Source organism: Bos mutus, chromosome 27, assembly GCF_027580195.1.
Source record: "Bos mutus isolate GX-2022 chromosome 27, NWIPB_WYAK_1.1, whole genome shotgun sequence".
Classification (NCBI taxonomy): domain Eukaryota; kingdom Metazoa; phylum Chordata; class Mammalia; order Artiodactyla; family Bovidae; genus Bos; species Bos mutus.
Window position 1 is genome coordinate 3551711 of NC_091643.1, and position 15080 is coordinate 3566790.

The 15080-nt window shown below is 48.7% G+C and overlaps 1 protein-coding gene and 1 non-coding gene across 2 annotated transcripts in view; one reads left to right on the top strand and one right to left on the bottom strand.

The window, feature by feature from the left end:
• Positions 1-1145: 1145 nt before the first annotated feature.
• Positions 1146-1218, bottom strand: TRNAR-CCG (transfer RNA arginine (anticodon CCG)). The gene has a single exon. It is a non-coding gene; the product is annotated as a tRNA-Arg (tRNA).
• Positions 1219-2162: 944 nt separating this feature from the next.
• Positions 2163-15080, top strand: part of NR1D2 (nuclear receptor subfamily 1 group D member 2) — a 28613-nt gene continuing 15695 nt past the window's right edge. The window contains exons 1-4 of the mRNA XM_070364323.1: positions 2163-2461; positions 10978-11244; positions 12080-12168; positions 13942-14086. Coding sequence (XP_070220424.1) covers positions 2446-2461; positions 10978-11244; positions 12080-12168; positions 13942-14086 — 517 coding nt within the window. The 5' untranslated portion in view covers positions 2163-2445. The remainder of the gene's footprint in view (positions 2462-10977; positions 11245-12079; positions 12169-13941; positions 14087-15080) is intronic.

Below are 15080 nucleotides of genomic sequence, written 5' to 3' on the forward strand. Positions count from 1 at the left end.
TTTTCACCTTCCTGCATTGGAGAAGGAAATGGCAACCCACTCCAGTGTTCTTGCCTGGAGAATCCCAGGGACGGGGGAGCCTGGTGGGCTGCCGTCTATGGGGTTGCACAGAGTCAGAGACTGAAGCGACTTAGCAGCAGCAGCAGGCAAGAGATGACGGTGGTTTGATGCAGAGTAATATCCATGCTGATGGTGAGAAGTATTAGAACTGAAGTTAGAATACCGCAGAGGGCTTCCCAGGTGGTTCACTGGTAATGAATCCGCCTGCCAATGCAGGAAACAGGAGTTCGATCCCTGGGTAGGGAAGATCCCCTGGAGGAGGGAATGGCACCCCACTCTGGTATTCTGGCCTGGAGAATCCCCAAGGACAGAGGAGCCTGGTGGGCTACAGTCCATGGGGTTGCAAAGAGTTAGACATAACTTAGCGACATGATTTATCCACTAAACAGCAATGGATGACAGAATAGCTCAGATTTCTTAATGCATTGAATAGATGTATAAAAGGCAGTGAGAGAGACAGACAGAGGGACAAGGAGAGAAAAGAGAAACTTGACTTGTTGGCTTCAGGAACTGGCAAATTTACCAAAATGTGAAGATTAAGATGGGGTGGTGGAGGGAGAACATTACAGTTCCCTCAACACTGTACACTGAAAATTTTCAAAGAGCAACTGCTGCTGCTGCTAAGTCATGTCAGTCGTGTCCGACTCTGTGCGACCCCATAGACAGCAGCCCACCAGGCTCCCCCATCCCTGGGATTCTCTAGGCAAGAACACTGGAGTGGGTTGCCATTTGCTTCTCCAATGCATGAAAGTGAAAAGTGAAAGTGAAGCCGCTCAGTCGTGTCCAACCCTCAGCGACACCATGGACTGCAGCCCGCCAGGCTCCTCCATCCATGGGATTTTCCAGGCAAGAGTACTGGAGTAGAGTGTCATTGCCTTCTCCAAGGAACAACTGGGGAAGACATTTACCAGTTGTGAATACCCACATATGACATCTACAAGGGCCATCTTACTATATTTCTATCCACGTTCTTCAGCCCATCTTACTTTTAACACATTTTCTTTTTTATTAAATATATTTATTTAGGCTGCCCTGGGTCTTGGTTGCAGCACATGGGATCTTTAGCTGTGCCATGCAGGATTTATTTCCCTGACCAGGGATCGAACCTGGGCTCCCTAAATTCGGAGCCCAGCGTCTCAACCACTGGACCACCAGGGAGTTCCCTTACTTTCACAATTCATTTCAGTTGCAGGCAGCACCACACTTCCCTCCTCATACCTCAGCACACGGGTCATGTTTTTCCAGTTTCGTCCTTTTGAAGGGAAGAAAAAGGCACCTGTTTACACCTGAAACTTGAGCTGCCAAAGGACATCAAGGTGGCATAATCAAACGGGCTACTGGACGCAAGCGCCTGAAGCTCATTCAGAACACAGATGTCTGAGCTCTTGGACTGGATGAAGTCACCGAGCGGTGCAGAGGAAGAAGATTCCGGCAGAGCTGTCTGTGGGAGCACCGACCCCCGGGGCGGTCAGCAGTCTGCCCAGCCTGGATCCTGAAAAGCGGGTCTGCTCCGCGCCACCCCGCGGTCCTAGGTGACCATCGGAGGTGACCCGCGGAGTCACCAGGTGCGGGGGGGAGGGGGTCTAGGTCATCATCGGGGGTGACCTGCGGAGTCACTAGGTGGGGGTCCTAGGTCCCCGTGGGAGGTGACCCGCGGAGTCACCGGGTGGCGGGGGAGGGTGTGCTAGGTAACCATCGGGGGTGACCCGCGGACTCACTAGGTGTGGGGGGAGTGCTAGGTAGCCATGGGAGGTGACCTGAGGTGTCACTAGGTGGGGGAAGGGTCCCAGGTCGCCATGGGAGGTGACCCAGGGAGTCACCCGGTGGGGGGGGGGGAGGAGGGTCTAGGTCACCATCGGGGGTGACCCGCGGAGTCACCAGGTGAGGTGGAGGTTGCAAGGTAACCATCGGTGGTGACCTGCGGAGTCCTCGGGGGGCGGGAGGGGGGGGTGCAGGGTTGGGCACCCCGGCCGGGCGGGAAACCCGGAGGCGCGGTGGCCGCGGGTGCTGGCGGCGGGCGGGGCGGGCGGGAGGGCGGAGTCGCCGCAGCGGCCAGCCGCGGGCGGGGGAGGGTGTGTGCGCGGGTCACATGGTCGCTGCTGCCCTCCCGTCAGCCGCCCTCGCCGCCGCGGTGCGCTGGCTGCAGGAAGCCGCCGCGCCGCCGCTTTGTTGTCGGGGCCCGCGAGGAGCGCCGCCCGCCGCCGCGCGCTCTCCCCGAGCTAGCTCTCCGGCCCCGGGGCCCGGCTGCGGGCCCCCGCGCGCCCCGCCCATGAGGGCGCCCCGCGACCACCGCCGGCGGCGGCCCGGGGCAGCGCGGCGCTGAGGCGGCGGCGGGGGCGCTGCCCGCTCTGCGGACGGGCGGCCTCGGGCCTCCCCGAGGGCACCATGGAGGTGAATGCGGGTAAGAGCCTACAGGGCGGGGGGCGCGGCGGCGGCGGGCGCGCGGGGTCGGCGGGCGGGCGGGCGAGCGCGGCGGCGGGGCCCCTCACGAGCGGCGGCGCGGGGGGCCCGCCCGGAGCCTAGCGCTCGGCACCCCCCGGGCCGCCCTCCCGGCCGCCCGCAGCGCCGCAGCGCGGCGGCCCGGCCCCCCCTCACATGGCCCGGCCGCGCGAGCCACGTGCGCGCTGTGTTTACGTTCGGCGGCGCGCGGCCGCCGGTTGGCTGGCCGGGCGCGTGACGCGGCATTACATAATGGGCGCCGGGGCGGCGGCGGCGGGCGGGGACACGTGAGGCCGCGCGGCTCCGTGACCCACATTCGCCGGCCGCGGGGGCCCCTGGGGGCGGGCGCGCGCCGGCGGGAGGCCCCGCCCCGCGGGAGGCCCCGCCCCCGCGCCCTCGGGCTCTGACGTGGCCGCCCCTCCCCCGCGGGGGTCGCTCGCTGAGGGGAGGCCGCGCGTGCGCGCGCCCCGGGGACCCGCGGCCCAGCGGCCGGGAGGGCGCGGACGCCGCAGTGTCCTCGGCCGGGGCGGAGCGGAGAAGGCGGGCGCCGACGGGAACCCTCCGGGGTCGCCTGGGGACGGCTCGCCGAGGGTGGCGCTGCCTCGTCTCCACAACAAAGAAGAACCCTTACCGTTTCAACGACCTCCTCTGGGACGCGGTCGACCTTGTGAAACACCTCCGGTGACGAACACGCCCGCGGCGCCTGCGGGCCGGGAGCCTCATCCTGGCCGGTCTCGCCCGGTGACCCCCCAGTGACCCCCAGGTTGCTGATCTTTCCTGAATCCGATAACAGATTCCCGCCCCCCCCCCGCCCCGCCAAGAGGGCTGGGGATCTTAGTTTCTCAACCAGGGTTGGAACCCGGGCAGTGAGAGCCCTAACCGCTGGACAACCTGGGAATTCCCATGATAACAGATATGACCTTATTAATCCTTTTCTTGTCCCATTTCCTGTTGCTTCCCCACTAGGGAGCAGTGTTAGGGTCCCTTCTGCCCTTTTGTCTGTCCCCCGCCTGCCATGGAGAGCCCTTTGCTTGAATCCAGTGAGGCTGCAGCGGAAGCAGCCAGTGATTATGCTGGAAAAACCATGCTCCTGGTAACAAATTGTGAACCTTCCACCAACAGTAAATAATAAAGTCATTTTCTTGTCTTTTAATTACCTGTGGGCCTATATAGCCTTCAGGATAGTTTAAGAATTTGAGTAACTTTGTTATGGAATAAAACTTTTTACTTGCTAGGGATTTCAAGATTAAAAAATTCATCCTCGTCTACCTCGGTGTGAATGAATTCTTATAGTTTTGAGAGCGGATAAGGTTAGAAAGTTTTTCTCAGATTTGAACCTTCCTGGAACATTATCACTGATCTTAACTTTGATTTTACGGTGTGATTAGAAACTAACCTTTCCTTGGGATGACTGCTGACTCCCCCAACCCCCCTTCCACATCCAGTTCACATCCCTTGGTCCTTGCTCCCTGGTTTTTTTTATCCCCTGATCATCATCCTTACTGCCCTTTGGGATGTGGCATCCAAAGGTGGAAGCCGTAGAACGACGAATGACCGCTGTAAAGGGGCTGTCTGGCAGGCTGGGCTTTTGTGGCATACTGCTTTGCTGACTCGCAGTAACCTTGCCGTCAACTAGACCCTTTTCATGTGAACTGCTTTGCAGTTAAGTTTCATCCCTTGTGCAGATAATTGTTTGCCCTGAACTGTAGGAACTTGCAATTATCTTTCTTAAATTTTCTCTTTCTCCACTTGGCTCTAAGTTCAAGCTGTTATCCGGAATGGTGTTTCTGCCATCCCTCTGTCTGAGGGAACTTAAATAAGCATTCCCTTTCATTTCCTTAACATATAACTTTCCCAGGGTGGGGACAAATTCCGTTCTGGTGGCAGGCCTCTGGCCCCTCCCTTTAGGTTGATATCATTTTATTAGTCAACACATATTCACCCAGTGACCATTTGGTGTAACTGCCCTATATATCATGACTCATTGTGTGACCCTTTCTGTGACAAATAGAGAGGAGAAATATTGAAGCCATGGAAATGGACTCGATACATTTTTGTCACAGATTTTGACTGAAGTTCTTTAAATACCATTCTGCTTGATGTTTTTACTGTAAAGGTAACTGCATACTACCATTCTGTTCTCACTTGGAGAGACAAACAGTAAGATAATGGGAAGAATTCTAAGTGAAGAAGGAAGTTGCCTGACTAGACAGTGGAGTTGAGGAATTCATAAGGTGGCCTGGAAATAAGAACCTGCAGAGAAATCTGGGTCCACATGACATTCAGAATTGAAGGACAAAGAATGGATAGGTTTAGATTTGTTTGAACTATTGGGATCCAACTCTCCCAGGATAATGATGGTGAAATAATGATCACCAGTATCTGTGGAGCATTTATGTGTTCTATATGGGCCCTGTACATGTGTTACTACTTTGAGCCTCCCCTTAATGCTGTCACTGTCGAAGGGGAGGGTCTAAGTTCCACGAAGTGAATAACTTACCCTTAGGGGCAGGTCTGTGAAGTCCCCTCGGAGCACAAACCAATGGCTGTGCTGTAGTCACAGTTGGGGTTGAAGCCCCGGCCCTCATAAAGGTGCGTGCGAGGCTTGGGGTCCTGCCTTTGGGGGTGAGGGGACACTGAGTAGATGCCCGCAGTTTGCATGGTACAAGGGTCAGCAGAGCCGCCCAGTTTCATCATTGCTCTTCTTTAATCTTGTTGCTGGTCCACAGGGTTTTACTCCCAGGCTCTAGATTACTCTTGTCCCCTCCCCACCTTTCCAGCAATTTACTTGGAGACAAGAACTGTGTTTGTCAAAATAAGACCTATTTGTTTTTGTTTTCTTAAGTAGTCTCTTACGTGGAACATCATTTGATCGCTTTCACATTCTTTAAAACTCCGCGTATTGTCTGTTCCCTTCGCTCTTGATCCTTGGCTTCTTCGGCACCCTTGTACTCTCAGTACCTTGTGTGAACTGTGGCTCACGTTGTGTTGGAACGAAAGGTGGACAGGGTTGTCTCCCCAGGTCTGTGAAGTGCTCTAGGGAGGGCGCCATCTTGCTCTCCAGAGCCCTGACAGTGGGACCCAACCAGAAGTTTAGGGCTTCGTTAGGTCCACTGTGTCATACCGTGAGTAGAAGGTATTGAAAACCTGCTTTTAAAATGAGAAAACTCATAAAGCTTCTTGAGTAAACATGTTTTGTTCTAAGTCACAAGGCAAAAAAAAAGTCCAGTCATGACTTGATCTCAAGCGTGTATTTTCCAGGATGGTGGGCAGAGGGAGTTGGGTGGTGGTAATGTTGGGCCAGCCTGGAATCCGGGTGAGAAAAGCCCAGGCTGTGTGAGGACAGCAAGTGCCTCCCAGCGGTACAGAGTTGGATGTTGACTTCGGGATTGTCTGAAACTGACCACTAGGTAAGCCCTAGCCTGGGAACCTGGCCCAACTCCAGGATTCTTTTCAACTAAAAATAGAGACAACTCAGCCTCAGCTAATTTTAGCTTGAGGCATCTGAGAAGTATATGCTGCCTGTTTTTGGAGGTGTTAGGACTTGCTGGTTCAGGGATTTTACCTTTCTTGCATTTTCGTTAAAAACTCTCTGTAAAAAGGCACTTATTTTAATAGTTCCCTTTTATGAACATCATTTCATTTCAATCTTATACTAACTCTGGCAGATATTCCCATTTTATGTTAATAGAAGATGACTCAGGTTTAGAGAGATTGAAAGTGACTTGTATGCTGAGGACTTCTCAGTAAGAGATAATAATCTGTGCTTTGGAATTGACGTTCAACCCTGGCCCTGCCGCTTGGTAGCTGTATTAACCTCTCTGACCTCCTCTTCTGTAGAGTGGGATAATGGAAGTTAATTTTATAGGGTTCTTATGAGGACTAAACGTGGTGTGAAATGTGTCATTTTATTCTCGACATTTCACTTACTTTTGGCCAGGCTATGTTTTTCTTGCTTTTGCATGGACTTTCTCCAGTTGTGGCAAGTGGGAGTTACTGTTGGCTGCGGTGCTTGAACTTCTCATTGTGGTGGCTTCTCTTGCTGTGGTGCATGGGCTTAGTGGTTATGCACACGGGCTTCGTTACTCTGCGACAGGTGGATTCTCCCCAGACTGGGGATTGAACCAGTATCCCCTGAATTGGTGGATTCTTAACTACTGGACTTCCAGGGAACTCCTTATTTTCAGTATTCTTGCTAACTTGTAATCTTCACTTCCCTTCTTCATTGGATTGAGGAACTGCTAGATGTATGTCTTACCTTCTAAGAAATTAAATTTTAACCTTCTTGGGTTGCTAATCATCAGGTTGGTAGCATGATGTCTGGTTGATGCTAAGACAACTACGTCAGTGTTGAAGGTCTTGCTTAGAGAATGTACCTGCTCCTTGATGGGTCATCTTTGATTCCATGGTTCCTGGCACAATTGCTGGTTGTAAATTATTATTGATTCCCTAAAAGACAGGAGTTGGGTCTTAACTGAATTGATAATAGCGCAGTAATTTTTCTTGGGTTTGATTTTGGAACTTTTGCAAAGGAAGGTGTGTTTTGAGTAGTTAGTACCTTCCATTGCCCAGTCAGGTTTAAAACACTTCTCAAGCCATCAGAACAGCTCAGATCTCCACTCAGAAGAACTTGGGGATGTAAATGGCTGACTGAAATCCTGGCCCTGGAAAGGTCTAACTTCCTGACCTTTTATCCTCTTGAGACATTAGTGAATTTGCTACCTAAAGTAGTAGTGTAGTCTCTAAGTCATGTCTGACTCTTTTGCGACCCCAGGAACTATAACTCACCAGGTTCCCCTGTCCATGGGATTTCCCAGGCAAGAATACTGGAGTAGGTTGCCATTTCCTTCTCCAGGGGATCTTCCTGACCCAGGGATTGAACCCATGTCTCCGGCATTGGCAGGCGGATTCTTTACCCCTGAGCCACTAGGGAAGTCTCCCACTACCTAAAGTAGTCCTTTAGAAAAGATAAATAGCTGTGAGAGCTTCCTCTGGGGATTTGGTGAGGACTAAGGATAATCTTTTTCTTTGTATCCATTCTCAGTGGGGATAAAGATGAAAAAAATATCCGTTGCTACCACCTGGGGTTTCTCATGTGATCTTCAAATCTCTCAAATTTTATGAAAGCAGTGGTGATTTTACCTAGCAACATGACATTTGAGAGACTTCAAGGTTGAAATCATTTTTCTTTGGATTCACAGTATGTTAGGGATATTCAGGCAGTTAGTGAGAAGATCAGCCTTGAAAATTACAGGCCAATTTGTGCTTGAATTTACTAATTGTAACCATTCTTAAACTTCTGCCTGCAAAGACTTGCCTTGAGAGCTTGTTCAAAATGCTCCTTCCTGGACTTCTGGGTGGCCCAGTGGCTAAGAACTTGCCTTGGCAGGGAGCAACTGAGCCCATGAGCTACGACTGCTGAGCCTGTGTTCTGAGCCCAGGTGCCCCTGAGCCTGTGCAAGAAAAGCCACTGAAATGAGAAACCCACACACTGCAACCAAGAGTAGACCCTGCTCGCCGCAACTAGAGAAAGCTCGAGTGCAGCACAGCCAAAAGAAAGTTCATTCCTGAGGGTGCCTTCTCCAGTCGGGCCAGGGTCTTGGAAATGTGTGTTTTGAGAAAAACACTAGGGGCGGTTCTGACGATGCGTATTTCGCATAATCTCTTTGGATAGTGAGAATAAACTCAAAGTTAGGACTCTTTCTTGTGTTTGGAGTATTGAAGAGTCTTCAGATTTTAAAATCAGTGGTTAGATAAAATTACTGTTACTAAGATTACCCTTGGTTGCTTTTTCTCCCATTGAGCACAGATGAAGTCATTGACTTGTGACAGTGACTCTCAGACTTCACTGTGCATCGGAAGAGTGAGGCCTGAGAACTTGCATTTCTAGCCGAGTTCCAGGCGATGCTGAAGCCACTGGTGCAGGACCACGCTTTGAGAGTGACTGGTGTGTGTGGGTAGGGACCAGGTTGCAGGACAGGTATTAATCCTAAAGCCCGGGCTTCACTCTGGGCAGGTGGGAAGCACAGGTTAAGGGCATCTGGAAGTGGGTCAGACTTTAGGAAAAGCGGATTCACACCTCCAGCTTCAGTGCCGATGTCAGGCGTATGCTTCTGGAATGGAAAAGTGGATGGAACTATCCACGTTGTATTTTTGTCTTTTTAAGACTCAAGTGCAGATAAACAACAAGGTCCTCCTGTGTAGCACACGGAACTATATTCAGTATCCTGGGGTAAACCATGATGGAAAAGAATTTGAAAAAGGATGTGTGTGTGTGTGTGTAACTGAGTCACTTTGCTGTATAGCAGAAATTTACACAACATTGTAAATCAACTATATTCGATAAAAAATAAATTTCAAAGATGAACAAGCAAGACGATTAAAAAGACTCAAGTGCCTTTAGCTGCATTGTGCATTTTAAGTTTGTGTGTGATGAACACTGTTGTGTTTCTCATGGCACAGTTGGCACCTGTTCTTCTTTTCTGGGTTATAAACAGAGCACTGTGGTTGTGGCTCTACTTCTAGGGGCTTCCGAGTCTGGATTTGTGTAATTGGTACTTAAATACAAGTCTGGTTCCTAACGTCATCATGACAGACTAAAAGTGACTTATCCCTCTGCCTTTTTTTCCCTTCTCTGTAAGTGGAAATGACTTTCTGTTCTTTGGAATTGATTTGGCCTTAGCATTTTGCTCTGTGTGTGTGTGTGTGTGTGTGTGTGTGTGTGTGTGTGTATACACTTGAATGACCTATAAAGTCTGGCTGTTATTTAAAAAAAAGACTGGGGAGGCTTTTCCCTTTAGCAGACAAAGCGTTTATTTCAGAGTGAGTGCTTAAATTGCAGTTGTTACTTTGGGAACCTGTAAAATCCTCCAATTCAGAATAGTCATCTCAGGTTATTCTCAGAAATGTCTGTTTTACTTGTTACTGCCATGGGGTCTCAAAAGAATCAAATGCGACTTAGCAACTCAACAACAACAGCAGCAGTGATACTTTATACTGTTTTGGATCTGTCCATGATATTAGATGTGGGCTTTACAAAGGCAGAAAAGTAGATATTAGAAATAATTTATGTCTTGGAACTTCCCTGGCGGTCCAGTGGTTAGGATTCCGTGCTTCCACTGCAGGGGGCACCAGTTTGATCCCTGGTCGGGGAACTAATATCCCACATGCCACATGGCACAGCCAGAAAAAGAAAGAAACAATTTATGTCAGACTTATATCCGTAAAGCATGTATAGAGACTTAAAGGACACTCTGTACCTGGGTGCTTGTAATCCTTCTTGTTGAGAAGTAGATGGAAACAGGTAAACAGTAGGTTTAAATAAGAGTTCAAGACAGTGATGGAAGAGAGATAATTAACGTTTGTATGTGATGCACATTGAAAAAAGCCAATAAATGTTGGCTGATGATGGAGGAGAGAAGAAAAGAAACCACAGGAGGCCTTGGCAGAGAAGATGAAAATTACTTGTTTGGCCTGGGATTTGGAAAAACAATACTTCTGGCCATGAGGCCACTCTTGCAGCATTTTATCACTTTCAGGGAAGAAGTTTGAAATTACACCCTGAGAGTCATTTTAAGTGCTGTTTCTTAAGCTGGAAGGTTCGCAGTCTGTTAAGAGGTCATGGCCAGTTTCAGGGGGAGTTGTGGGGTTTATCGTAATGAAGTGGTGAAGAGTGTTCTGAAGGTAGCTCTGTGAAGGGAGAGTTAGCTCAGAGCATGCCTTCCGCCTTTTAGCCTCTTTGACACTCACTGTAAACAGTGAGTCAGGAGAACAAGTGGTGCGTCTGGGTTTCTCAAGAGCTGCTTTGGAGAGGAGTGTGTCTGCAAGTCCGATGGCAGGAGTAGGGAGAAGGCAGGTGCGGAACTGGGGTTCAGTTTGTAGTCGTGGGGTCTTTGGGGAGCATCAGAACACAAAGACTGTGAGAGGAACAGCTGTGAAAGGCTTTGTGTTTCCGGATAGATTGCTTTATCCAGAGTTCCAAATGTTACATCTGTGCTTGACTGACCTGTGTTTTAGCCAGATGCTGGGGAGTGGGGTGGGTGAGTGATGAGCCCATTGTTCTGGGACGGTGCCGTGTAAAGGGATAGAGAAGGAGGCAGAGAGGGACCAGAACCAGATTTCCTCATGGCCCAGGAGACGTGACGACTGGCTTTGTTGTCGCTCAGGAAGGTCTTCCATCCCCTTTTAGGGGTAGTTTGGAAAATGAAAGCTTTTAAGTTCAGATCAGTACATGCTGAGAATAACAGAGCCAGTGAGAGCCTGCCCACTTTGTAAACCAGTGGGAATTTTATAGCTTTGAACTTTGTGGAAGCAGGAATAGTAGGAAATAGGGAAGAAAATAAGCTACTTTTCCCTTTTGCGGTAATTTTGATCATTAATCTGTTTTCCAGAGTTAGTGACTTTACTGTTGAGATTTGCGAAAATAGAAAATATGCGTTACCATGTGTCTAATTACCTGGTTTCCCCCCTCTGCTCCAGGAGGTGTGATTGCCTACATCAGCTCTTCCAGCTCGGCGTCCAGCCCTGCCTCTTGTCACAGTGAGGGCTCCGAGAATAGCTTCCAGTCCGCGTCCTCTTCTGTCCCGTCTTCTCCAAACAGCACTCATTCCGATAGCAATGGGAACCCCAAAAATGGCGATCTCTCCAGTATTGAAGGCATCCTGAAGAATGATCGAATAGATTGTTCTATGAAAACCAGCAAATCGAGCGCCCCTGGGGTGACAAAGAGTCACAGTGGAGTGACAAGTGAGTTGTCTAGTTCTTGACAGTCGATGCCGCTAATTGCAGGCAGGGCTTACTTTATCACTTGTTCATTTGGTGGGGCCATTTTATTTCTGGGTATATTTTTCATCCCCTTCTGGGTAATTATAGTTCAGTAATTATTCAGAAATCAGTGATGACCACAGCCTAGGGCCTGTCTTAATCGGTTCTCTGTGGTGAGGTGGTGTATCTGCCCGTGTTTCCTCTCGGGCGCCCTCTTAACCTTTTGTGGTTGTCTTTCTTCTGCACTCCTCCTGCTGAGTCTGGTTTCTGGAGTGGAGCACTCACTCAGGGAAAGGAGTTTGCTTTCACGAAGCTGGCACTAGGAACGTTTGGAGGATTGGAATATCCCACAGAATAGTGGGAATGTGGATTCCTGAGTGAGTGCAGAGGTCATCGGCTGGCTCAGGACAGGGTCAGGAAGGGCTGGCACCTGGCTCTGCCCGAAGGTGGGTTGGACTGTTTGCAAAGCGGCCTGTGGAGACCCCACTTCGCACCTTCTGTTGCTTGATGCCCCTGGCACTGATTTCTTTACTCTTACCCCACAGAATTGGTTTCTTAGTTCTGGTTGCATATCTGATATAGAATAATTCTAGATTTACAGAATTTCAGTGTCTGTCCCGGATCTTCAGTTTTGGCAGTGCCATAAGGCATGATTTCTTTTGATTCGTCAATTTGGTGTAAAGATTTTTCTCTGACAGTACATATCTGTATGTTTTTTAAAGTATTTACAAGTTAAACAAAATACAGTACTCCATTGGAAAGAAACAGTTTTAGCTTTTCTTCCAGCTTTTCACTTTTGTGTCTATTTGTGCTTCAGAATTCAGTGGCATGGTTCTCCTGTGTAAAGTCTGTGGGGACGTGGCCTCAGGATTCCACTACGGCGTTCATGCTTGTGAAGGCTGTAAGGTAATGCATGCTTTCGTTTGTTTAAGCTGCCGATTCTGGGATTAAAGAAATTACATGGTTGATGATCCGGGAGGAAGAGAAGTCAGCTGCTCCTTAAAGTTTTAAGCATTTTATGTCGTGTACAAACATAACTCATTTTGAAAAGCATATTTTAAAACTACATTTTAAATATATGTAGTATTTCTTTTTCCTTTAAGATTTTGATCAAAATAAATGTGTTATCTCAAACTTGAGTCTGGTGTGAAGTGTTCACTCACTGACGTGTCAGGCAGTGTCCTGGGTGGCAGAGGAGGGCAGGGAGTATGTGGGCGGGGCTGCTGCCTTCTGGAGACTGAGAGGAACCAGGCTTGGAGCAGATCTCATCAGGTCCTTTGACACTCTGACCTGTCAGGTGCTGGGAACGGGGAGCAGTTCCTAGACGCTTGTAAAAATGTGATACCTTCGGAAGCAATGCCAAGTAAGTGAAAGAGTCTCAAGTATAAATTGAGCCCTGGGTAAGCTCATTTGTAAGTTGCTTTGAGTATTCCTGAGTCAGGTAGTTCCAAGTGAGAAGTCTGTACTTCCTGCTCACATCTAGGGAGCCTCTCTTCTCATCTGGTCCTTCCTCCTGAGCGTCTAAAACTAATGTGGCCAAGACTTGTGCTCGCGCTCTTCTCTGACTGAGGGGCAGAAGCAGGGACCCGGTTTGGCGGGATGTGGTGGGTGAGCGAAACAACACCTGTACGTGAAGGGGAAGCACTTCCTAGGGCGGCTCCGAATGAGCTGTGCTCTTTATGGCTCCATCACTCCACAGGACTACTGTATTTTATTCAGAAATAGCACTTTTTCATTGTTTTAAAAATTCTATAAATAGTTTTTCTTTTTTTTTTCTTTTTACAAAAGATATAAAATAACTATGTTTATAGCTAGAGAAACCAAAGCACAAGCAAATGAACCTAAGTGCATATTCTTGATAAATGCCACACATAATTACTCTTAAAGATCTAGCTCACATATCATAGTGCCCAAGTATAGTATTACAGTAACAAAGTGTAAAAATGTTATATCCCACAATCACTAACACAGATTCATCTAATAATGTGGTTAGTTATGACAGTCAAGGAAACTGCAGTTTAAAATGATTTTGGTGATTTTGATTTTCCTGAAAAAGTCAAGTGGAGGTCTTTGCAGACCACTCACAGAGCATGAACTTGAATTGTTTGTGTAGTAAGTACGGGCAGCTGTGTGCGATCATCCAGCTGGGAGCTGTGGGTGTGTGTATGACACTTAACCTGTAGCTGATAAGTAACTGGGACATCTGGAATGTATAAGGAGGTGTCAGCAGAGGATAATCCAGGAAAGACCAAGTTCTCCTAACGTGATCCTTAGATCGAGCGAGGGAATTGCAGTATGGAACACCGTTCTCTGTCATCTTGTTGAGGATGTCCTTCATATTGCAAGAGTTTGGGAATTTGTAAGTGACTCCAGTATGAGCTGGAAAGCGTGGCTGCAGGCCCAGCTGGTAACAGGTGAACAGAGCGTAGGACACGGGGGCTTTGGCAGCACTGAGACTCTCAGAGGGAAGGGGGAAAGGGCTCTGCGTGGCCGGCAGGCGCTCGCGGGTACCAGAGAGCTCAGCGATGGTCTGAGTGCCAATGTTATCTCTCCCCTGCTCTCAGCCAGATGACTTCTCGGGTCCCCGGTAGCGTACTGGCTAATTAGGTGTGGGGGACGCTTAGAAGGAGTTCCCCTGGATGTTTTTAATCGGATCCCTACATCTTCCTTTGTTCTTAGGGTTTTTTCCGGAGAAGCATTCAGCAAAACATTCAGTATAAGAAGTGCCTGAAGAATGAAAACTGCTCTATAATGAGAATGAATAGGAACAGATGCCAGCAGTGTCGCTTCAAAAAGTGTCTGTCTGTCGGAATGTCAAGAGATGGTATGTCCCCAATTTAGAGTGCTCTTCTTAAAGCCTATGGGGCTTGGCTTTATTCCTCAGCATGAGCCAGAGTGGGGAGTCAATTGCCAAAGGCCCCCTTGTGCTCAGGGTGAAATGGATTTTCAAAAACACATTTTGTTGTCTTACAGGATGCCAAATTGATTCAAGTCAAATTTTAGCATCATCATCTCAGAAACAGCTTTTGACTCACTTCTTTTTTTGTTTCTTCCTGTGAAAAGACCCACTTTTCCTCTGTGTGATTTGAATACTTTTTCTTTTTCAAAAAATAAAGGTGCAGTTTTTCTTGATATAGGAGTTCTTGGCTTTTCCCCCTGATTTCTTTCTTAGTCGTTCTGAGGAACCCATTTCTCCCACTGTGAACTAGCTCTGTGACTTCTCAGTCCTGAGATGACACCGTGCTTTTCGGCACCGATTGTACTTTCAAAGGTGATGCAGAATTGAAAGACACGTTGTGGCCTGGTGTGGAGGTGGTTGCTCGGTCCTGGCGTGCGCCAGGGAAGCAGAAGCCTGTGGGAAGCAGAAGTGGTGGTGACTGGCAGGACCTTAGTGTCGTGTGTGGACAGCCTCACTGGGACCTGACTCTTCTGTAGTGCTTGGGGAGTCTCATTCTTTTCCAAGTAACCTAACCGAGGACTGTGAGGCTTTCAGAGGGGTCAGAGTAGGAGTTCATTGAGAACTGCTAAGAATGAGCCTTGTATTTATCTAGGGAAGGGTGATTTAAGCAGTCCCTTAGGTTACTCTAGCTAGTATCTACTGACACAGAAATAGTGTTGTAATAAGTAGGTTCTTGAATGACAGGTTTCAACAATTGATGTTCTATGTTTTCAGTTTCTTAAAAAAAAATTTTTTTTTTATGGCTCTAGAAATACTAATCCAAACTTGATGGATATTGTGATTTCCACAAGAGTAAAAATGGCCATCAGTCGTGCAGAGGGGAGCGAAGGTAGAGTGTGCAAAAGGATAAAGTTATGTC